This window comes from Furipterus horrens, unplaced genomic scaffold (genome assembly GCF_987537825.1).
Source record: "Furipterus horrens unplaced genomic scaffold, mFurHor1.1.pri manual_scaffold_4, whole genome shotgun sequence".
NCBI lineage: Eukaryota > Metazoa > Chordata > Mammalia > Chiroptera > Furipteridae > Furipterus > Furipterus horrens.
This window is the reverse complement of record NW_028327174.1, coordinates 187,919,201-187,942,747: the sequence shown is the minus strand read 5'-3', so window position 1 is coordinate 187,942,747 and position 23,547 is coordinate 187,919,201. Positions and strand designations below refer to the sequence as shown.

The 23,547-nt window shown below is 54.5% G+C and overlaps 1 protein-coding gene across 1 annotated transcript in view; it reads right to left on the bottom strand.

Annotated features, from left to right (window-relative positions):
• The window catches only part of COL27A1 (collagen type XXVII alpha 1 chain), a 126,080-nt gene that overhangs the window by 39,948 nt on the left and 62,585 nt on the right, over positions 1 to 23,547 (bottom strand). Inside the window, exons 17-28 of the mRNA XM_090274618.1 lie at positions 22,961 to 23,014; positions 21,739 to 21,792; positions 21,103 to 21,156; positions 18,251 to 18,304; positions 18,032 to 18,085; positions 16,260 to 16,304; positions 15,058 to 15,111; positions 13,274 to 13,318; positions 9,135 to 9,188; positions 7,329 to 7,382; positions 7,049 to 7,102; positions 3,042 to 3,095 (exon numbers count right to left, since the gene is read on the bottom strand). Coding sequence (XP_090130744.1) covers positions 3,042 to 3,095; positions 7,049 to 7,102; positions 7,329 to 7,382; positions 9,135 to 9,188; positions 13,274 to 13,318; positions 15,058 to 15,111; positions 16,260 to 16,304; positions 18,032 to 18,085; positions 18,251 to 18,304; positions 21,103 to 21,156; positions 21,739 to 21,792; positions 22,961 to 23,014 — 630 coding nt within the window. The remainder of the gene's footprint in view (positions 1 to 3,041; positions 3,096 to 7,048; positions 7,103 to 7,328; positions 7,383 to 9,134; positions 9,189 to 13,273; positions 13,319 to 15,057; positions 15,112 to 16,259; positions 16,305 to 18,031; positions 18,086 to 18,250; positions 18,305 to 21,102; positions 21,157 to 21,738; positions 21,793 to 22,960; positions 23,015 to 23,547) is intronic.

The window sequence follows — 23,547 nt, the reverse complement described above, 5'->3', positions numbered from 1 at the left end:
AGCTTCCTGTCTGGAGGGAGAAGGAGGGAGAAGGGGGCAAGGGCCTCGGCCACCCTCCCTCCCCAGCTCCACTGTGCAGGGAGAGGAGCGAAGGCAGCCACACACCCAGCCCCTTGCTGCGGCCACTCTGCAGCTTGTCCTGGGTCCTGCAGGTCCTCCTTCCCTCCCCAAATGCACACAGCTGCCGCCTGGGTTTCTCTCGTAGCCACTGCCCAGGAAGGTGTCTGAAGTCACAGCTGGGGCTGGGTGGGAGGAGCTCCTGCCGGGGACAGAAAATCTGGCCAATCGCAGCTCTCATGAAGAAGAGATGGATGATAGAGGAGGAATGAATACAGGCCAAGTGCACCCTTCACACCGCCGCCACTCAGGAGCTGACCTGGGCGAGGTGCTGATGAAGGGATGCATGCCCCACGGCTGTCCGGTAAGGGCGGTTCTGTTGCTGACCCACGTGACAGAGGCCACAGTGCAGGCTCACAGAGCCAAATCAGGATGCAGGGCCAGGTTGGCTGCTCTCTAAGCCCCATTCACAGGAGCAGAATCCAGTGTCAGCACCTGCACCTCAGGGTCCCCCCACCCCCTTCAAAGCAGGTAAGTGGAAGGAGAGTGGAGCTTCCATCACCTGCCACAGCACGCAGCCTTCCTGGCAGCCTCTTGTAAAGGCTCAGACCTGCACACTTCTTGTGCCGGGGAGCCCACTTCCACACCGGTAAATAGTCACTGGTGGTGGTGAATAGAAGTGGGCCTCCAGCTGACTTGAGTTCGAATTCTGGCTCCTTACAACCTCTCCTAACAGCACCTACCAAGCTTTAGAGAGGTTAAGACACTGGACTGAGGGCCTAGAGCTGATAACTGGGAACACCGAGACTTGCCCTTATACCTGTCTGACCCCAGAGCCCATGGACCCAGGCTCTGTCCACAATTCTACCAAGTGCAGAGGGTCTGGGGCCCCATCCTGCCTTTGGCCTCCACCCCTTAGCGCTCATGATTCCCTGGGCAGGAGGGTGGGGGACTTGGGGGTGAGGGACAGCAGGGCCCATCTGTGCATGGGCAGGGAAGCAGGCAGGGCCTGGCAGACAGAGTTCCAAGTCCATTGTCCATGGCACATATGGGGAAACTGAGGCCTGGAGAGCAGCAAGTTCTAGCTAAGGCCTAGCCAGGAGCTTCAGGGGCTGGGGGATGTAGTCTGCCCAGAACTGAGTGTTTTAGCAGCACAGTGGGTACCCTTCTAAGTCCCCCACCACCCTCAGTTACCCCATCTGTGCAGGCACCAACGGTGGCCTGTTAGGCAGGGGACCCAGAGGGCAGATCACACAGGTTTTTTAAAATTATTTTTATAAAACGTTCCTCAGAAGAGGGGCTTCAGACATCCGTGAGAAAATGAGAATTTAGGTTAAAAATACATAATATGTGAGGATTTAATAGCTCACTGTTAAAAAGCACCTTATATTTGCTCTTAGTTATTTTAAATAAATGAGTAATTATTATATTTCACACATACTACAGGTGGCACTTTACCTACATTAGAATTATATCAACCTTTAGATGTACGTTTAAATTGTTTTACTTTGAATCTTGTGAGGTACCGCAGATTTTTGCATTCCTGCCAAACCCAGCAGGAGGGAGGGGCTTGTGTTCCTGAAGCTCCCCTCCCAACCTTAGACTTTGATGTGGTTGGGAGCCTGGGTTTCCTCAAGCAAGAGATATATTCTTCCAGCCACTGCTGGGAAGGGGTGCTGATGGGGGCCTGAGCCTTCCATCTGGAGGGAGAGGGCAGGGCCTGGGCCAATGGAGCTCACCCTCCAGCTAGCTCACCCTCCATCTAATGTGCCCTCCGGGAGGAAATGTGCACAAGGTCAAGGTGGGACCTGGCTGTCAACAGGCCTTGGTCCACTTTCACAGACCCAGGACATGCTGGGAGGAGCCCTGCTGGGCCAGAGGAATGCTCTTAATCCCCACTTTCCCAGACCGACTGCTCAGGCCATCTGGTTCAGGGGAAAAGTTAAAGCCACTTGAAATTCAGCCAAAATGAGCATAACCAGCTCAGATCCCCTGTATGGCGCTTGGAGAGCTGGCCTGGGCTGCCTGCACTACCATCTCGTTTCCTTTTTACAGGGCTGCACAGCCCAGCACCTGTACACCGGTTGGGTGCAGGAAAGCACCCCATCAGCCCTCCCTGCACTTTCTAGCTCTGCAACGTGAGGCAAGTGACTTGACCTCTCTGTGCTTTAGTTTCCTTGTCTGTAAAATAGAAATAAGAATAGCACCTACTTTACAGGGTAGCACTGAAGATTAAATGAGGTAATGCATGTGATAAGATGGTACCTGGCACAAAGTAAGTACTAGCGATTACCTCTTGCTACAGTGCTCAGGCCAGTTCCTGCTTAAAGCTCCCTATGGCTCCCCATACCCTTGGAGCATAGCCCATAAGCCTAGCTCTGGTGTTTGAGTCCCTGCTTGGCTTGGCCCCTGCCAATTCTTGGTCTCATCCTTCTCCCCTGTCCCTCTGTTGAACCAATGGGGATCCCTAAATATACCACAGTTTCTCTTGCCTCAGGGCTTTCCCTCTGCCTGGAATCTGGCATCACTTAAGCACTGCCCTATCCCTGAAGCCTTCCCTGGTACCCAATCCAGGTGCAGTGCCTTTCCCAGGCTCCCAAGCTGCCCTATGCTTCCACCAACATGCTCATGACCCTAAACTGTCTGTTTGACCACCTTGATTGAGTCAGAAGAGCAGGCAGACGTCATGCCTGTCCTAGTCTCTGTGGTAGCGACAGAGCCTCCAACAGTGGCCCGCACAGAATAGGTGTAAATAAAAGGTGGTTGAATGAATGAATGAACAAGAGCCCATTTGTGCCCACTAGATGGCAAGGCCTGGTACTCAGACACGGACTGGAAAAGATGGGTGGGGTCCCACAGTGAGCCCGGAACCCTGCCTGGTGCTGGGAAAATCTAAGATCTCAGGACTGAGCAGGGGGCAAGGTACAGGAGGTGCTCTCTCCAGCAGGTGCCCAGTCAGACCCTGGGGACTGGGACCCACTTACCCGGCGTCCCTTTGCTCCCCTCATGCCTGGTGGGCCTCGAGATCCTGGAGGGCCCTGTGGGGAGGAGAGAGTGTTTGAAGGAGCCCTTTTTAGGGAGTAAGTGCAACTCAGGGCTAGGAGCGAGGGGGCAAAGCTTGGCCTCAGGAGCAGCCCCGTGCCCTAGCTCAGCAGCTTCCATATTAAGGGATTTGGCCCAGTGGGACATGGACAGTCTGTCCCACTAGGAGAAGCAGAGGATAAGCTGCAACCTTGAGCAGGAATCTGCCCTGGGTTCGACGGGGCCTCCGCCCTTCCTACGAATCCTTAGTGGGGACAGGCCTCCCCGGATGACCCGCGTCCTTCTTTATCTCAAAATCCACAATCAGGGGCTGCATGGCATTTCTGAAAACACGTCTCCTCAAATTCCTATTTCCTCTTTTCGCCATCCCCATCAGCAAGGAGAATGTGGCAACCCAAGTTCTGTCCCTGACCCTGACCCAAAATATCACCTGGGTCCTGGGGTCAGAGGGGGAAGAATCAGACCCCAGCCCTGAAGAAAGGAAAGGGAGGGTCAAGGCTGGGTGGGAGAGGCTGAGCAGAGAAGTGGAGGTTGGGGGATGGGGAGGCTAAGAGAAGGGAACAGGCCTGGCCCTAGGAGGATGCCGAGTTCTCTCGGTTTGATGTCGGAATCACAAGAGGCATAGGAAGAGACAGGGAGGGAGGGACAGAAAACAGGGCTGGCTTTGTTCCTTGAATTCTGAGCACCTGGTCCAGCACTGCCCTATGACAGGGCAGAAGAAGGTTGGAAGGGAGAGAAAGAAGGTAAAGACAGGAAGCGGGTGGTCTCACTGCCTAGTTCCTCTCCCCAGGTTCCAGCCCCAGCTGCACACATCAAGCAGCAACTGCACCCTACGGCCGGCCAGGACCCCTTCGACAGCTGCAGGAGCCTCCAGGCTCAGCAGCTGGTCCCAGACAGGGTGTGCCCCTCTTACAAGAGTCGGCCTCAGCCCCCTCCGAATACCAGGGAGAGGCCCAGCTCCGTTTGTAGCCTCAGGAAAAACTCCTCCAGCTCACCCCAACTCTCTCTCTCTCTCCCTATGGCCTCGAGGGGCGTGGACCCTCTGAGCACTGCTGCTGATGTGAGGGGCTGGGCCCTGACCTGACCTCTTGTCAGCAGAGCCAGCAGGGTGGGGGCTCAGGCATGGCCCAATAAGCAGGCAGACCTGACTCCTGGATGGTGGTGAACACAGGGGCTGGGTGAGAAGGGATCATTTTAGGGAGGAACCTCTGACTGCAGAAGGCACGCAATGTGTCACTGGGAAATTTCAGGAGCCAAGCCTTGACTTAGAGGCAGTAGAGTGGAGCACTTAAATGAGCCAACTGCTTAGACACCAGGGTTCAAATCCCAGCTCTGCCACTTACTAATTCTGTGACTTTTGGCAAGTGACTTAAACTCTTTGGGCCTCAGTTTCATCAACTAAAAAATGGGGATAAGAAGAGTCCCTGCCTCCAAGAGTCCCTGTTGAGAAGACAAAGTGACCTGGAAGATCCCCAGTAAAGGGTAGCTATGATCTCTCTTAAAGGAGGAGATCAGAAACTGGAGAGCTCAGGACTTGACTGTGTCCCCTTCCTGAATCACGGAGATAATAATCTTGGCTGATCTCAGGAGCTGTAGAAAAACATGGACGTCAAAGTAATGGAAAAGTGGGGAAATGCTTTTCAGATGTGAAGAGCAGCCTCAGAACTATCGCTTTACTAGTAGTAGTCTTATCAATAATAATGGTAATTAGTGTAGCTAGCAGGTAGTAAGTATTATTACTAACACCACTCATTGAGCACTTAGTATATGCAGGTAGTTTGCTAAGCAACGATGTCATGAGCTGTGTCATTTGTCTCAACAATCTCATAACGAAGGTAATATTATGCTGGCTTACAGATGGGGAAACCGAGGCTCAGGGAAGCTACGAAGGTTGCCAACAGTCACGGCCAGTAGGTGGGGGAGCCAGCATTTGACTTGCATGTGTCCGATTCTGCAGGTGGGTTTCTGGACCTCTGTGCTCTCCTGTGTCCCCAGCGGCACTAGGGGAAGCCGGCTGGCTGGCGGGAGCCCCAGGAGATCCAAGGGACCAGCCCCATACTGCAGCAGCGAGGGGTCAGTGGCCACCTTGGGGTCTGATTTCACTCAGTCTAAGCCAGCCGATTGAACAGATGGAAGCACAGAGGAAATGGGCGGGAGAAGGTCACTGGGGCCACGGAGGCAGGGCATTCAGAGGCCAGCACCTTCTTTCTCCACGCTGCCCTGGATGTTCCCACTGTTTGCCCACCTCCCACTGGCCTTCCATTTTGTCCCAGTAACTCCTTTCTAGGCTTTCTTCTTCCCACTGGACAGATAGAGACACTGAGGCCCAGGGGAGCCAAAGTTCAGGGGCGCGGGAGCTAGAATTTGATAATGGTCCCTAGAATCCTGGTACTTGGGCTTTGACCCTGGGCACCTCCCAGGCTGAAGGGTTCTAATCACTCTATTTCTAGGAGTGTCTCCTGGGCCCTGGTATTCATGTCTTGTGAGCACTGGGAAGGGAGGGAGGAGAGTAGCTTTTGGGTTGGGTGGCTAGGACCCTTGGATTCCAAGCAGGGGACCTCAGCCTGCAACCAGCCTCTCCAGCCCCAGGCTAGATGTGGCTTTTCTCCTCCTCATGAACCACGAAAAAACAGTCCATTGGGGGCCCAGAGTGCTGGCTTCTGATCCCACCTCTGCGCTCTGAGCCTTTTCTACTTCATCAAAAGGATTGCAGGGGCAGACAGAGCCCCCTGTGGCCTGGCACCTCTGTGTTTGGATGATGGTTACTTGCCTGGCACTGACACAGAGTAGGCGCTCAGTAAAAGTCTGTTAATGAGCGAGAGGATGTTTATACTTGGCATTCCCACTAGAGAGTAAGACTCCTAAGACCAGATCTATTTCTTACCATTTTTGCGCCTCTGGAGCCGAGCACAGGCCCCGCACGTAGTAGGTGCATGCAAAAATTGGCCTTGCTTCCCTAACTGGTAACAGAGAACTGGTGTGTGCCCACTTCCTTGGGGTTCATATCTTCAAAGGCTCCTGTGCCCTCCTTCCTCAAACTCTAGGGAGCCCCTCAATCTGGCCTTTGCAGGGACCTGGGCGGCCTGAAGTTATAATCCCCCAGCCCTGCCTGGGGATCCTGACTAGGCTGGGCCTCTCCCCCACACCCTTTCCACCTGCCTGAAGCCCACCCCTCCTCCTCCCAAGGGGGCTCCCAGCCCTGAGCCCTGGCCTTAGCTGCAGTGAGTGCCCTTGCCTTTCTCCACAGCCTCCATCAGCAGAGGCAGAGGGCCAGAGCTCTCTGTGCTCCAACAAAACCAGCTTTCCCTACCCCCACATCACCCTTGGGGGAGTAGAAGGGGCCGTGAATGTGGGTGCGCCTACCACACCGGTCCCCCAGCCCTCCTGCCTCTCCTACCCCTCCAGGTCTTGGGATCCTCAGAAAAATCCCAGGTTCCTCAGTGGTCACATGAAGCCCAGGACCCTCAGCTATTTATCCTCAGAATTTCTTCCCTCCTTTACCCATAATAGGCATTTCTCATTTATTGGGTCCTCTCTCTCCCCCAAGCCAGAATATAAGTTTCTAAAGGACAGACAGGGACAACTTTCCGCCTTGTGGATGGCTGCATCCCCAGCGCCTGGCCAGGCCTCAGACACATATTACACAGCATTTCCCATGTAAATGAACAAAGCCATGATGGTGGCAGTGACCAAGATGCTCCGATGTAATGACCATTAGCTGCATGGTTTCATTTACCTTGTGCAATCACACTGTCATGACCACGATTATTTTCTCTATTTTTCAGCTGAACGGAATTTAGGCTCAGAGTTCAACGATCTACCCTGCCCATATAGCCAGAGAGTAGTGGAGCTGGGACTTGAACCCAGGTCTGTCTGACTTTGAGGCCTGGACTCCTCACCTTTGCCTGATAGTGGATTTGAGCACAGGGAACGCGAGGGCTTTGCTTACCGGGGGTCCAGGCTCTCCGGGGGTCCCAACACCACCTGGCATTCCAGGATGACCCTAAGCAGAGAGAAGAAAAGGAAGGACTCAGCGACAGAAGGTGCCTCTTCCTCTTTCAGTCCCACTGGGCTGGCTCAGCCACAGCCCTGGGGCACAGGGCAGCAGCCAGGCCTCCGGGGGTGGGGGGGTGGGGGTGAGGAGCACCAGGGGTAGGCAGCAGCAGGCCACGAAGAGGGCCCCATGGCCATGACAGGAGAGGGCAAAGGGCTGCAGAATGACTCCTTACCATTGACCCCTTGGGTCCAGGCGCTCCTGGGGGTCCCATCATGCCCCGGTCACCCTGTGATGGAGACAATTCAGGGAGGTCACAGCTATGGGGTGGCTCTGTGGGGGGCAGGTACAGAGGACCGTGCTGAGGGCCTTCCAGAGGCCAAATAGGGGTAGGGACTTGCCCAAGGCCTATAGAGAGTCCCTGTCCAGCTCATGGACACATCACCCTGGGTGGTGACAGGGAAAGGGCAGGGGTCTGGGATTTCACTCAGCAGAAGCCAAGACCCCTGGCAAGTCCTAGGAGGCCTCAACTGTACTACAGAGTACCATACAGTTGACTCCCCTCAGGCAAGGATGCTCCTGGCTAAGGAGGTGCTAACTGCATGTCCTGTTTGATCTAGGCCCACGTCATGTGGTCCTCATTAGGACTGGCATCCCCTGGCTGGGCCTGCTGAGGTGGAGATGCCAAGGCAAGGCATTCCTTTCACTCTCCCACCCCCTGCCCAAACCTAGAATGAGAGCTGTACTTCTTTCCCTCTCAACCCGTCCTGGCAGACTGGCAGATGGTGAGGACGGCCAACAGAGATATGGCTGGAAGGCAGGGGCTCTGGGTTCGAATCCTGGCTGTTCTTGTGAGACCCTATTTCTTATATTCACCCACCCAGCTAAACATTTACTGAGCATCTACTATGTGCCCAGCACGATATGCTGGACCCAGAAGACAAAGTGGTGAGTAGAAATAGACAGATTCTGTTCACATGGAGGGAGACTCAGAGTGTCAGGAGGGGATGGGCACAAATCCCCAAAACAGATATAAATTAGGGTACTGCAGTGATGGAGTGGCTCTCAGTGCCAAGGCTTTCAACAGGGGATTTGACCCATGTGGCTGCAGGAGCGTGGTGGGGAAGGAATCCCTGAGGAAGTATGGCTTGACCTGAGAGCTAATGGGTAACTCAGAGTCCTTTAGGCAAAGAAGGTGGAGGGGGCAGGAGTGGGAAGGGTATTTTCTGGCCACAGGAACAGCATGGTCTGTGGATGAGGAGGAACATGGAACATTTGACAACAAGAGAAGGCAGAGTTGGCTTTGCTATCACACTATTGTTATGCAAGATGTTACCACTGAAGGCAACAGGGTAAAGGGCACACTGGATCTTTCTGTACTTTTTTTTTTTTTTTTTTTGCAACTTCTTGTGAATCTAATTATTTCAAAATAAAAAGTTAAATTAAAAAAAAAGAGGGCGAGGAGAACGAGGGGAAGATGGAGGAGAAAAATGTGGTGGCTAGAGGATGTAGGATACAGGGAGTGGTGAGGAGGGAGACTCAGGGTAAGCCTGGCAAGGCAGGTGGGATCCGATGAGGGCAGATGCTTCCTCTCTCTGGACCTCAGTTTCTCCATCCATCCACTAGGAATAACCCTGGCTCCCCCCGAGGGCCCGCCTGGGGATGAGATAAGCCTGCACAGAGGAAAGCAGGTGCCCGCCAGGGCCCACGGTGGGTAGCGGGAAGCCATAGGCTATTGGTGAGCTGGGTGCCAACAGAAGGCAGTGTGGCTTAGTAGGCAAAGTGTGGCCTTGGATACTGAACCTGGTTCAAATCCCAGCTCTGCCACTTCCTGACTGGGTGACCTTGAGCAAGTCCCCTCCCTTCTTTAAGCCTCAGTTACAAAAGGGACAAGGGTTCTTTGAGGGTCCAGATGCCAGGACAATGAGGAGAGGCCAAGAGAAAGAGGTCCGAACCCCCCAGGTCAACTGGCCCCTTCATCTTTTTAAAATTGCAAAATACAAGCTCTGTTTATTTATATGTTCCCATCAACACACCTTACCTTTTCTCCCACGATTCCTGGCTCCCCGACCAGACCAATAAATCCCAGAAGTCCCTGTAAGAAACATTTATGAAATCAAGAGAAAGGAGGACGGAATGGGAATTCAGGGGTGTGCTGAGTCTCAAAGGCAACTTCCCTGCAACTTCCTTCCTCTGGGGCTCATCCCCCCTGGTAATACTGCCGCACGGGGCTGCCACAGAGAGAGCTGCCTCTCTCCCGGCACTGTCCTGACTTCCCTCACTCCACCAGATGGTTCTCATTTTGGAGCCAAGCGGTGGGGCCGCTGCCAGCATCCCCGGGAGCGCCACACAGCCTTCCCGCGCCAGAATCCGGCTGGGAGACAGCCACGTTTGGAGAGCCGTGGCGGTGGGGAGGCCTGTAAGCTGTGCTGGGCAGAGGCCTGTATGTGAGAAATCTGTCCCCATCTTTTGGGACTCTGGGGATGTTTCAAAGAGACAAACAAACTCGCTGGCCAGAATAGAAATACCCTACCAGCCTCTGCCAAAAGCCCTGATTGAAATCTGGGAAGTGAGGCCTTTTCACTGTCTTGTGAAAGGCTTCCTCTGCTTTCTAAAAGGACGTGGGTGCACACACACCCACCCACACACACATATATACACTGTGGTTCCTGTTGCTCTTTTTAACTCCACTGGGTGATAACTTGCCTCTGCCTTCCAGGGGTCTGTCTAGGTGGCTGCAAGCCTCGCTATTGCCCTGAGCAGGCAAACACGGGCACAACCAGGGTGAGGAGCCTAGCGGAGCCACCCAGGAAGGCAGACAATTCCCTGGCCAGACCCCACACTCTTCTCTGCTAAGGAAAATCCAAGCGACGGAGGCTCTTGTGTGGTTCAGGGGAAACAAAACGCTTTTGGAAGAACCCAGGTCTGCAGCCAAGACTTTCGGGAAGAATTAGCAAAGACTGAGAGATGAGTGGGTTGGTCCCAGAATGTCTGCTCCCTGTCTTCCAACTGTTTTCAGAAAGGAGACCTTGAACCGGATCAGAAATAGATCAGACGTTGTGCCCTCAGCCAGTGAAGCTCTAACCTGTCAGCCAACTAAAGGAATAGAACGACAGGCAGTTCCAAGGGGTTAGCTGCGGGGGTCTCAGGGCTGGTTTCAGAGCGGCACCTCTGGCCAGGACCATGTGTGCCTTGCTGCTGTAGCCTGGGGCTGTGAAGTTCCAGGCACCTGTGCTCCCATCGGGGCCTCCAAAGCCTGTGGCTGTGAGCAGGCCACAGATCTGCCTCCTCCCTCGGCACCGTCACTACCCATGGAGCGTCCTGGTTCTCGGGGCTCAGAGACCCTTTGGGGTTGAAGTGTGAGGTGAGAGAGTGAGAGGTCCAAGGTACGAGGTCCTGGCTAACAAGTCACAGAAGATAACTGAGTATTTCACTTTGGCAACAACTTCCTTTAAGAAACATAAATTAGAGCATTTTCAAGTGACAGCAATATTGGTAACAAGGGCTGGCACCTGGCACCTCACCTACATCATCGCTGTTGAATCTTCAGGCTTGTGGACACCCCAGCCCCTCCACCTCCCGGCAAATCACAGAACCTCTCTGAGTCTCATCGGAAGAACGGAGGACTTTAGGTCAAGGTTCCTGCCTACGTCCCCGGGGCCATACTGAGCACTGGAGATAATACGTGGCGCACGCAGGCACCCAATAAATGTTACTTCCCTCCCATCCCATTCTAATTTATTTTAAAAGGGCACGGGATTAAGACAGAGCCCTGAACTCCCCACAAGGGAGCAGTCAGACATTTAGAGGATGCTGAGTGGAGCAAAGAAAAGCTGCTCTGTTAAGAGGCTCCTGCCCAACTGGCCCAGGGAAACAAATTTCATAGCTACTTTAAATTTATGGGTTGCTGGGTCCTGGAAGGCTGGCGGGTCATAAACCTCCAACAAGAAGCCAAACAGGATCCTAATGAATAAGGGCCATACAGCAAGTGCCCCATCCCCCTGCCCCCCAACTCTGGGACACCTCCCCCCACCCCATCCTGGGGCACTGTCCTGGAACTCCTGGCAGGCCTGTCCTGCGGGCGGAGCTGAGGCTGGCCGAGGAGGCCAGCGCCAGTGGCCTGGGGCTTCCACCTGGTGGGTCGGGTGGCAAAGCAGCTCTGACAGCCGCAGGCACACTGGCCCCTCTCCAGCCTGCAAGAGAGCACGGGGGAGAGGGCAGTATTGTCACCTACAGTGGGCACTGCATGGACAGGATCGGAGACCCTGATTTAGAGGAGGAGGCTGGGCTGGTCCTCCGTGTCTACAGATAAAAGGCCACTGTCTGCTCCAGGAGTTTTTCTCCCTCCCTCCCTTCTCCCACATGACATTCTGCTAGGCGCTGGGCAGGCACCTGGAAATAAGACCGTTGCGGGTCTTCTGCTGCACCAGACAATGCAGCCTTAGGTGTTTCCACGCCTGGCTTCCCCCTGACAGAGCTTCTTAAAAGCAAGGCCCTAGGCTTGTCATCGGCTGCGTGTCCCTAGCACCAGGGACAGGGACAGGACCTGGCAAGCCCGCTGCACTCTAAGGAGCTATGCAAAAGCAAGAGGTCAAAGGAGTTTCTAGTCCTTCTCAGCAGGTCTTGGGAATCCTGCAGACCTGAGTGTCAACCCTGTTATGTTACTGCCTGGGAGGCCTTGGGCCAGTTCCTTCTCAGGGCCTGGTTTCCTCAAGTGTGAAATGGGGTGATAATACCTACCAACACAGGGCTGCTGGGGGCCATTGCAGGTGATGGTGTAGAAAGTGCTTGGCCTGGAGCCGCGTACCTAACGAGGGCCCAATTAATATAGCCCATACTGTGATGAAAGGGAGGCTGTAACTGTCACAGATATTGACATGTCACAGGACAGCAGAAGCTTCAAAATGTATCAATAAGGTCTGTCACCACTTCAAAATTGAGGTTGTTAGACCTGCTGCTAGATCTCATTATCTACTGCACAATAAAGAAGCATATCTAGGAGTAGTCACATCTGAAACATGTTTTCATAACTGTATTTCTATATAATTGATTTTCCTTGTAATCCTTTGTTTTGTATTTTCTGCATGCAAGCACTTTATGCTGAGAAGGGGCTCACAAGCTTCACTAGCCTGCTAACGGGGTCTAAGGCACAAAAAACATTAGGGTTTTGGAATATAGTAGTTTCCAAGGGCCTTCCGTGTTCTGATGTTCTAGGATTCCGAGTCTCTATTTCCCGAGGGCCCTACCATCAGCATAACTATAAAATTAAATTTGCTGATCGTATTGCCTTTTTGTTTTCCAATCAGGAAATATATCCAGACCACAGCAGCTCTTCCAAACTCCTGGGCTTCCCACAGAATGCGCTCAAATGACACGGGAAATGTCTCAAAAAATCCAGTCCTCCCCCCCGCGGCTTTAATTCCTTTCTTCCCCCCAACAGATGTTGCCGGCCTGGTGAGGAAGCCCATCGTGTGCGACTCTCACGCCATTGATGGCTCTCAATGGAGACAAATTCTTCTCCGGCATCATTCCTCCTTCTGGACTGAGGCAGCCCCTTGCAGGGTTTGAGGGATGGGGTCCTTCTTTAAAGGCATGGAGGAGACCGCTACCTTCCTGCCTGTCACCCACACAGCATGTAGAACTGCTTCTCCCCAGCGCCACGGCCGTAGACCATGTGAATGAAGGTTGTGATCCTCAAACTCCCTTTTCACAAATGCTTGCAACCTCCGCCATCTTTAGACTTCGCCTGGTTTCGTAACTCGCCAGGGCCATTGGTCTGAATTTCATTGTCTTTAAAATTTAGGGATGCCTGACTGAGAGCCCCTGGCAAGTGGCTCTGCCTCTCTGGCCATCAGCTTCCCATCTGTAAGTCGAGCGCAGATGTGGATGGGTCGAGGGCTCTTCCAGTTTTAACGCTCTGGGAGCAAAGTCATGTCACCTCTTTGGGCAAAGGCCCCAGAAACATCTGCAGAATCAGGTCGTAGGGAATGACCACGACTGACAGCTCTCTCATTCAGAGACTTCACCACCCTGAGGCACACACAGTGTCCATATCAATGAAAGAGGGAGACGGGATGGGAATGAATGGGGGGTGCACGTGGACTGCTTACTAAAGGGCTTGGCCCAGAGTAAGTGCTCAGTAAAGAGAGCCGTTATACCCAGAGACTGGTGTTGACTTACCTGCTCACCCACAGGTCCTGGCCGTCCAGGGTTGCCTGGCTCCCCCTGCAAAGAAACAGAGGGGATCACTTGGGATGAGTGACAGGAGTCTAGGCCTCCTCGAGAGCACCCCCTTGACTGGCCTTAGTCCCTACTGCTGGGGATGGACAAGGAACCTCATCGCTAAAGTGTGGCCTTGGAGACTCCAAATGGCAGGGACAAAAGGACACTGGGACAGACCCTCTGGCCCTAGAGATGACCTGAGTCACCCATGCCCTCTGAGCGGCCCTTGGCAGGTTACTCGGCACCTTGATGCCTACATTGCATGTGGGTTCTTCATCAACCCTCTGCATCTTGTGGAGGTGGAAACAGCTCAGAGAAGTGACCTGCTTGAGGTCACACAGCCAGCTGCAGGTAGGGCTAGAAGTGGAACTTTAGTCTGCCCGACTGACCAAAATCCCCATTCCTACGGCACCAAGCCACCTCACTGCAGTATAAGTATGGACTGGGGAGTCAGGGCCCCTGGGTCCTGGACTGCAGCCCCCACCAGAGCTCTGCCACCAGATCCCAGGTGACTGGTAATTCTTGTCTCTGCTCTGGGCTCAGCCTCCTCAGCTATAAGCAAGGGAGATCAGGCTCATTTGTCTCCAAGGCTATTTCTAGCTCTCAAGCTTGGTGGTCTCACCTGTCCTCATCTGTCAGCTTTACCCCAGGCTGGGGTGGCTCCTGCTCCTTAGGCATCCACAGCCACCCGGGTCACCCTACAGCGTGAGCTGGGTAGAGGCACGTAGAACCGTGGGATAAATCCACCCGGGTTCTATCACCTCTCCCACTGCAGAAACCCAACTGGTGTCAAAGGGAGAAAGGCCGCAACCTCAGAGGGCAGGACAGGGCCTCATACTAGCTAGGACTTTGGCTCACAAATGGATGTGGCCCGTTGCAACCCCAGTGCCAGCCTCCCCCTCCCCTAGCTTCTTCCTCAGACTTCTGCTCTCAAACCCAGAAGGGCCATACAGACACATGAGCCATCTCCCCCAAGTGGAGGGAACAGGACAACTGCCCCCGCTTCCCACGGGCTCTGCCCTAACCCTCTGTAAACTTGCCCAGCTATAAACGTGGCCCAATAATTGCTATCCAGGACAGCAGGGTAAATCCAGCCCCTCAAGGGGAACGGGGGGGGCGAGGGAGGGATCCCTGGAAAGCTGTGCAGTGACGCTATCCCTGAGCTCAAGGTCACCACTGCCCTACCCAGGCCAGTCCTTTCCCCAAACTTAAAAACAAAAACAAAAACTGTTAACACATATGCATATTTATTGTACATAACGGGGACATACAGAGGCTCAGAGAGGACAGTGGAAATCTAGAATCCCAGCACCCAGGGATAACCCTGGCCACATCGCAGCCTCTGCTCTGAGCACATGGAACGCGGAGCAACGGAGAGCAACTAGCCCGCTCCAGGCACGTACGTACTGCAACGCTCCGTTTTACAGCCTGCTCCCTACCACTGCCACACCGCAGGCACTTGGACATCTTGTAAAACCTCTTACCGCACCATTTCGGTGGCCGCGCTGTATCCTATTACTCGAATACAATCCTGCTGTGGGACCGTCAAGTTATGTTCATTTTCTCTTGTGTTACCAATACTACTTGGTAGAAAACAGACTATTCTCCCAACTCCATGCCACAGCTGGCCATGGAGCTTGGGGTGCATCCTGGGTCTTCATAGGTTGGCTCCCTCTCTCTCCTCTCCTCCCCAGGCATTCCCCTTCCTCTTCCTCAGCCTGGTCACTTCCAAGTCCCCTCACCTTCAAGCCATCAGGACCGGGCCTCCCAGGAAAACCTTTCCTGCCAGGCTGACCCTGCAACAGAAGGACGTGAGTGAGAGGAGCCTGACAGGGCAGCGTGGCGGGGGTCCCAGGACCTGGCACAGGGGGAGGGCCCCAATGCCCGGGGTGCGGGCAGGGACGCAGAGCCCCATGCCAACAGGCTGTCCTGGGGGTGCAGGGAAGGTCTGCCGCTGTGTGGCCCTGGGCAAGTCTCTCTTCCCCAGCTGACCTCATTTATAAATGGGGGGTTACACCTGCTTCCAGGAGTGAGGAAATGGAACAGGTGGAACGGAAGATGAAGGGCACAGGGGAGTGGAGAGTTAATGCCAGCGGTCCTGAAAGTGTGGTCTGGAGACTCCTATGGGTCCCTGAGACCCTTTCAACAGATTTATGGGGTCAAAACCGCTTTCACAGTAATACTAAAATGTCAGTTGCCTGTGTCACTCTCGCGCCCCCGAGTGTCAGCGAGATTTCCAGAGGCTACGTGACATGTGGTACGGTCAACTGATTAAATGCTAAAAGAGTAAAACGGTGCCACTCTTTTCATTAGATTATTTTGATTGGGAAAAATAGAGCTATTTTTCATTAACTAGTATTTTTTGATAATGTGAAATGGGTTCATGATTAATTTTCCATGGATTAATAAATACATTTCAAATTTTTCAGTTTTCATGACTCATCCTGTTAGGTGTAACCCACACAAAGAAAAGCATTTTGGGTCCTCAGTTATTTTTAAGAGTGTCAAGACGTCCAAGAGCAAAATACTTATGCACTGTTAATGGATGCAACCGCAGGGATGGAGGTGGGGGCGGGACCAGCACCTCCTGGAAGGCCGCTCAGAGGGTGGGGGGGGTAGGACGCGGGGTTAGGGTCCAGGCAGGGCAGCCCGGCTTCCTGGCCGTGAGACCGTCAGCTACTCCTCACTCTTTGAGCCTCACTGGCCTCCATGCCTCTCTCATGCGAGACTCAAATGAGACAATGGCCCCAAAGTCACAGCACACAGTAGGTGGGCAAGGCTGGAGGCCAGCTTCCTGCCTCCTGTCTCTGTCCTTTAAGAGCCGAGGACCCTCTCAGGCTGGCCTGAGGCTCCGCTGACGACTTCTGTCACAGCAGCACCCAGTGTTGCCCTGTGAGGCACAGGTGGGTCAACTCCAACACATCCCCAGGCCAGCAACACTCACCTCCAAGCCAGGGGCCCCAGGTGGCCCCATGGGTCCCTCTTCTCCCTAGAGTCAGGAGACACAAGAGAGGGAAAAAGGAGAACGTTAATTCAGCGTGACTCTTGGAAAACTTGTCCTATAAGAAGAGAAAGGGGTGGACAGAAGAGAGCCCTCCTGGACCAAGAGAAATGGCACCTGGGTGTCCCGCCTGGCCCCACCCAGGGCAGAGGCACCATCAGACATGGCCTCAGGGCCAGCCCACACAGGAGCCTCTAGTAGGGTCCCCAGTGTCATCTGAATGTGATCAGCCTGGGTGCATGGCAGTGCTGGGCAGGAAAGTCAAACCCCATCGTGTGCTGTGGAAACAGAGCCGCAGGCAGCAGCTCAGAGATACGGGTTCTATTCTGAGCTCTGCCATGGACTTGCTGACAGACCTCAGGCTCACTGTGCCTCAGTTTACCCTTCTATAAAAGAGTGCCGAGGATCATCTTAAAGGATAATAATGGGCTTAAGTTGTGTTCCTGGAGGACAGCGATGAACTCTTAATGCATTTTTGAAGCCACCCCCAAACATCACTTAAGGTGGGTGAGTGCACAGTGTCTAATGGATGTGAGTGGAGTGGGAGGAGGGCATGAGAGGCCAGGAATGGAGATGTGAGTGAACATGTGAGTGGATGAGCACATGAGTGAAGATGTGAGCAAGTGGCGGGCACACTGAGGGCTTTCGGGAGTGGCCATGGGAGTGTAGAAGAAAGCACGTGGCAGGAGCCATTTTTCTCTTCTCCTTCCGCCCCCCACCCCTTCCCACTTCTGGCCCGCAGAGACTCTCCAGGCCTTTCCACAGCCACAGGCAGCCTCCAAACGGGTCCCTCTGGCATGCCAGGCCTGACCAAGGAGCCATCATCAGAGCCACCCCCCTGCCCCAGCTTCCAGGAAAGCAGCCTCCTGTGGTGGCTCCCGAAGCCAGCACTGGGACCCTGCCAGACCTAGAACCAGCTGGGTGCCTGCCTGCGGTTGTATTGCGTCTGGACCTCCTGCACCCTCAGCCAGGGCGGTGTGTCTCGAGGTCCCGGGGTCCGAGCCAAGGTGGGTGGTGGAGGGACACGTGCGTGGGCAAAATCGGGGCCTGCCTGGGAAGTGCCCCACAGCCCTCCGGCTGGGGCTCCAGCAGGCCAGCAGGGACCTTGTCAATCCCTTTCATCATGTGGGAGTAAATAAGAGAGCTCTCGGCCACGTACTGGCTCTGGCTGTACGAGGCATGTGCTTCTCTGAGGGCGCCACAGGCAGCTCCCGGGAGCATGGCAGTCCATAGCACAGGGTCTGTGTCATGGTGTCCCTGTGCTTTGGGCTCGAGCAGACGGCGTTGGAATCTTGGCCCTGCCTGCCACGAACCATGGGACTGGACGCAGTCTCTTCACTCCTGTGAGTCTCAGGGCCTCACTTGTAAGACGGAGCTGACAAGTCCTACCCTCTCATCCCAATGCCCCAATAACCTGTGCCGCCTGGAGCAGGAGCAGTGGTAGTGGCTCCAAGAATGAAGCCTCAGGGAAGTGGGGTACAGTGGGGCGCAGCAGAGAGGGAAGGAGGGCCCCACCTGCTAGGCCAGGGCAGAGAAAGCCCTAGGAAGGTCACAGAGCCAGGCTGTCAGGGATGAGCTGGAGGGGAAGCCGAAGGCCGCCCTGGGCTGTGTCCTGGCTGAGGCCCCCCCCACCCCCAGCCCAGGACCCAGGACCCAGGACAGAGCAGGCTGGGGACTGGGGGAGGATGGGCAGGGGTAGGGCCACAGGGTCTTACCTCGGGCCCCAGCTGCCCCGGGGGTCCCGGCAGGCCTCGGGCTCCAGGCTTACCCTAGTGAGAAGGGAACAAAAAGGGGTCACAGAGGCCGCACCTCCATCTCCATCTCATCCAGTCAGGCTGGCGGGACTCCCCCTCCAGGGAGCCAGCCCAGGAGGCCTGTGGTTTCCACAGACGTGCCAGCTTCCTCAGCTGGAGCTGCTCATGGCAGGGACTCACCTTCACACCTTCTGGGCCGTTGTCCCCAGGGGGGCCGATGTCTCCGGGGAATCCCTGAAGGGAGGCAGAGAGCAGGGTCACCCATAGGGACTGTGAAGGGAAGTGCTAAGAGCACTGGTCTTGGAGGGGGCGCCGAGCTGGGCTCCCATCCCATCCTGAGAAGGGTATTACCCTGGGCTGGGCAGTGAACTCAAACAGGGATTTAGTGATTCTAAAACAGGGAGGGTGGTACCAGCCCTACGCCCCGACAGCTGCTGAGAAAATTAAATGAAAATATAGGCATGTGTTTAGCACAGACACAAGCACATACAAGGTCGTCTAACCCAGAATTTCTCGAGTCCTGGGCCTGTACCAGCCAGGGCCCAGAGCCAGCCACCTCCTGCTCTGAGAGGGGTCATCCTCGATTGCAGAGATCCTGCAGGTAGGGGTACCTTCTGGGTTTGCTGTGACTTTGAAAGGCTGGAGAAGCACTGATCTAATGGCTCTCAGCTCCTCCTATTTGAAGCTGAAATCCCCACTATGTCCTGGCCAGGCATGTTGGATTCTGCCCCATACCCCCATGGGGGCTGGCTCACCCCAGACCAGTCCTTCCAGATGGATGAGTGATGTGGAGCAGAATCCCTTTCCTTCCCCCTGCACAACCTCAGCTCCACAAAGCACAGAGGGTCCCTCTTCCCCCAGTGGTCTTTGAACAATTTGAAGACCAGTTACTCCATCCCCAGAGGCTTGTCCTTCTCTGTCCCTTCAACAGCTTCTAGTCAGGGGCTCGAGTCCCTTGCCCTGGCTGGCTCCAACCAGTCATCACCAGGCACCTGTGCTTCTGTGGATGTGAACGGACCAGCAAAGGCAAGTGTGGGAACATCCTCTCCCTTGTGTTAGGTGTAATACCTCTGTTAATTCAGCTCAGAACCCCATTCACTTCAGGGGAAGCCTCACTACTCCCTCACTTTCCTGCCAGCTAAAAACCAAAGCTTTTTGTATATGACTCCCCCAAACCAAAATACCCCCTTCCATCTTCCTTCATAAAGTGGCTTTCCTTTTCCTCCTTTTGACCTTTGGGTAATTCCTGTGAAATTGCAGCTCAAACATCCTATCACCCTTGTCACTGGCAAAGGTGAGAATGGTCCTGAATTTGGAGCTAACACAGGTAACCAAAACCCATGTCCTTTTCTTCAAAATGAGGGGCTCAAAATCCTATTTTGCCACCAACTCACTGTGTGACCCCAGGCAAGTTGCTGAGCCTCTCTGGGCCTCAGATTCTCCATCTGTGAATGGTGACCACTAACATTCACCTTACAGGGCTATCCTGAGGCTCAAAGGGAATAATGTAAGCAAAGCACTTAGCTCAGCATCTGGTGCCTAGTAAGTGCTCAATAAAAGTCTGCATCCAAAAGGATGTTGGGCCCTGGCTGTGTGGCTCAGTTGGTTGGAGCGCTGTCCCATGCACAAAAGGGGTGGAAGGTTTGAGTCCCAGTCAGGCAACCATTGATGTTTCTCTCTCACATCAATGTTCTCTCTCTCTCTCCCCCTTCCTCTCTCTTTAAACTCAATAAATGTATTCTCAGGCGACGACTGAAAGGAAAAAAAAAAAGACCCAAAACAATTTTGGGTCTTACGTCCTAGGAAAACAAGTCTTTCTGGGGCAGATCCATCTCCAGAGAGAAAGAACTTGGCAATTGAGACACTGATCAAATTCTGGTGCTCACATGGATCGGGCCAGCTAACAAGTAAAAATCATTCACACAGGAGCTGGAGAGCTGAAGCTCCCACCCATGGTCTCTGGGAAAGGAGGCAAAAGCCCGGGGAGGTGCTGACAAGCTCATCAGCTTCTGTCTTCAGCTGAGCAGAGCCATCTTCTGAGTCAGCCAATCCAAACAGAACACAAAGCTGGGACAGGCAGCCCCCGGTGGCTTCCAGTGACCCAGGAGGGAGCCAAAGGAGACCTTACTTGCTACAAGTAGCAGGGACACTGAGGAAGTCACTTGCCTGCACTATGACTCACTTTCCCCATGTGTGCTTGGTGGCATCAACACCTCCTGCATGCTGTGGCAGCTACTCAACAAGTTCTCACCCTAGAGATGCTGCACAGCCTCCTGGCACGAGGTGGGGCCTACTCACTGCGAGGGAGAGCGCTTTCCAGCCTCACTGGCCAGGCTGCTGGGAAAAGCCAGAGTCGCAGAAAAGTCTTTTTCCACAGCGACCAGGGGAAGGAATCAGGCCCACGGAAGAGGCCAACCCCATTTGTCTAAAGATAGGCCCGTGTCACACAGCCAAAGTCAAAACAGTGGAAAAGCAGACCTTGTAGCTTTCAGGAAACACTCCCTCATCCATCCAGGCATTGCCAGGAGTGATCTTTGGAAGGGTCTGAAGAACCTGGTAGAGCCAGACTTTTGTCTCTGAGACCTCAGAGAGGAGCCAGCCCCAGGCCAGGGAGCAGAGGGTGGGTGGGACTCTGGCTGGGCTTGGTGGGGACCCCCAGAGGATCTGGGTGCTGATGATCCTGGACAGACAACGACCTGGCTCTGCTCACTCGGCTCTCAGGAGCAAGTCCCCAGATTAGAGGGGGGGTGGGGGGTGGGGCAAAGAGAGCTGAGCCAGCTGCCTCACTCCATGTCATGAGGAATGTCTAGCCAATCCTCACCCGGGTCAGAAACTCGCAGGGCTCTACTGTCACAGCCAGAATGGGGCAGAGGCAGAGAAGATGGCCGATGCTGGAATTTCTATTCTCAGCCCCATCTGTCATTGGCTGTGTGATCTCAGACAAATATCTCCCTGTCTCTGAGTTCTGGTTTCCCAAGGACAACACCCAGTCCTAATTGCAGCCAGACAAAGAGAAATGGGGCATCACATACCTCGGGCCCAGGAGGCCCAGGAAACCCAAGGGATCCTTTGTCTCCAACTTTGCCCTGTGGAAGAGAGGAGATTACAGGCGAGGCAGGGGTAAGGGAGGGCTCACCTTTCACTGACCCCTTGTGTTATCCCCCTGCCTACGAGCAGCTGGAAAAGCTCAGGAGTATGCAAATGAAATCTGTCTAGACAACTAGAAGAGCTACTGCTATTCAAACCCTGCCTCCTACACATACCAGCTATAAGATCCCAGGCAAGTCGCTTCACCTTGTGGAACCCCAGTTTACCCGCCTGTAAAATGGGAGCAATAATAATTCTCTAACCCCTGGGGATGTTGAAAGGATCTGAGACACAGTAATATTCAATAAGTAAATGATACCCACTGTTATTATTAATTACGTTACTGTTGTTTACAAGGTATGGGGAGCACAAGATTCTTGCTAGCGATGGAGGCCTATCTATGATGCTGGGTAAGTTCCTGCCCCTCTGGGCCTCAGTGTCCTCATCTCTGAAATGGGTGAATCTCCATTCCTGCCCTGCCCTGCCCTGCTTGCCACTCAGAGCTGCTGCAGGAGGAAGTAAGGTCCTGAGTGACCTTTTGGAGTGTGAGGTTTGGGGGTCTCAGAATGGGAGGTACTTACCACAGGCCCTGGCTTCCCCCGTGCACCTGGCAACCCTGGCAATCCCTGGCTCCCCTGGAAAAGACCCAGAGCAGGCTGGGGTTAGTGAAGAACAGAAATAGCCAGATGAACAGCTGCTGGGTCATGCTTGCCAGCCTGAGGCCCAGAGAACTCCCGCTTTTGGAAAGGATGGGTTCCCCCTTCACTTCCCTGCTTGCAGGTTGTCCTGAAACCTGGGACTCTGGGGCTCCAGCATTCCCTGCAGCACCCTTTATGCCTGGGGACGTCTGAAGACTGGAGCCCAGCAGGAGAAGCAACCAGGCCTGCATATCTGGTAACCCAGAGACACTGAGGCTGGGTCAGGACAGGCCAGCCAGGGGACAGAAAGGGGAAGAGGGATGAGAGCTGGCCATATCTGGGCCCCATCGACTGATGGGGTGAGGTCCAGATGTGGCCACATGGTGCCGGACACAGACAGAGAGGAGCTGGCCTTGTCAGGCTGCCTCGGTTCATCAGCCGGTAAGGCCAGTTACCCACTCACTCACTCAAACATGCCCTAAATGTTCACTCTTCTGTGCAGGACCCTGAGCGCAGCTGCACCAGGGCAGCCTGGGGAAGATACCATCTGCCAGGGGGCTGAGCACAAGTCCCCATCTACCAGGGGCAAAGGTGCTACCACAGGTTAGGGACAGACCGGCTGCTCAGGCCACTGAGAACATGGAATGGCCACACCCCGAGCAGATGGAGAAAATGGCATTGGAGCAGGTCCTAAGAAACAGGGCAGGGCTGGGCAGAGGGTGTACCAGGCAAGGCAGCAGTGTGCGCGCGAAGCCTAGAGAGGCAGTGAGCAGTTCAGCGGGACTGTAAGGATGGAGAACAAAGAGCCTAGCAGACAGCACCCCCGCCGAGGCCCTGGGTGCCAGGATCAGGAGCCAGGCCTTCATTCTGGGAGCACTAGGGAGCTGTGGTGAGTTTGTGAGCACAGAGCAGAGCTGTGCCCTCAGGGGGAAAATGTTTATGGCAGTGAGGCAGACAGGCTGGGAGGGAAGAGGCAGGGGGGTTGGGGGGGCCTGGAAATAATTCAGGACGCCTGTCAAGTGCAGGAAGAAGATGGACTGAGGATAGAGAAGACAGGACTGTGTGAAAGGAAGCTACCTCGCAGCTAGGTCCTGGCCTCTGATGGGCCCTGGGGACGAAGCCAGGGCCAGAGGCGAGCAGGACGGGAGGGATCTGCCGCATTTACCTTGTCTCCTTGGAATCCGGGATCTCCTGACACACCTGGAACCCCTTGTTCACCCTAAATACACACCAGCAAAGAAGGTTACAATGGAGACCACAGTGGGTTCTGGAAGCCTCCCCCACCTGCAGACCCACTGGCAAGGTACAGCTTTGCCGAGATCGTTCCCAAAATCGATCTGACCAGCAGCAGCCTTGTTAGAGAAAAGGGCAGGCGCCCCTGGGGGGACCCTGGGCAGGGAAGGCAGGCCCTGGGGCCACCGAGCCAGCCTATGTACAGATTTGCCTGGGATTGCTCAGATGGCTGAAAACTATTAACAGAAGCTCAACTGCCCGATGTCCCCTGGCCTTTCCAGCAGAACTGGCTGACCCCTGCATGGCCAAGGAACAGTTTCTCGACCCTTGAACCTCTTCATCATCAACGGATGTCACACAGGACCGAGGGCAGCCTGTGCCACGGTCCCCCGCGGCTGTGGTCTCTGAACGCTTTCATCTGTTGCTCCGCATTTCTCACCACCAGGCTGCAAGCCGCCGCTTCTTCCTTCTGCGGGAGTTTCTCTGCCAGGAATCAGCTTCAGTCTCCTCCGAAGGAGC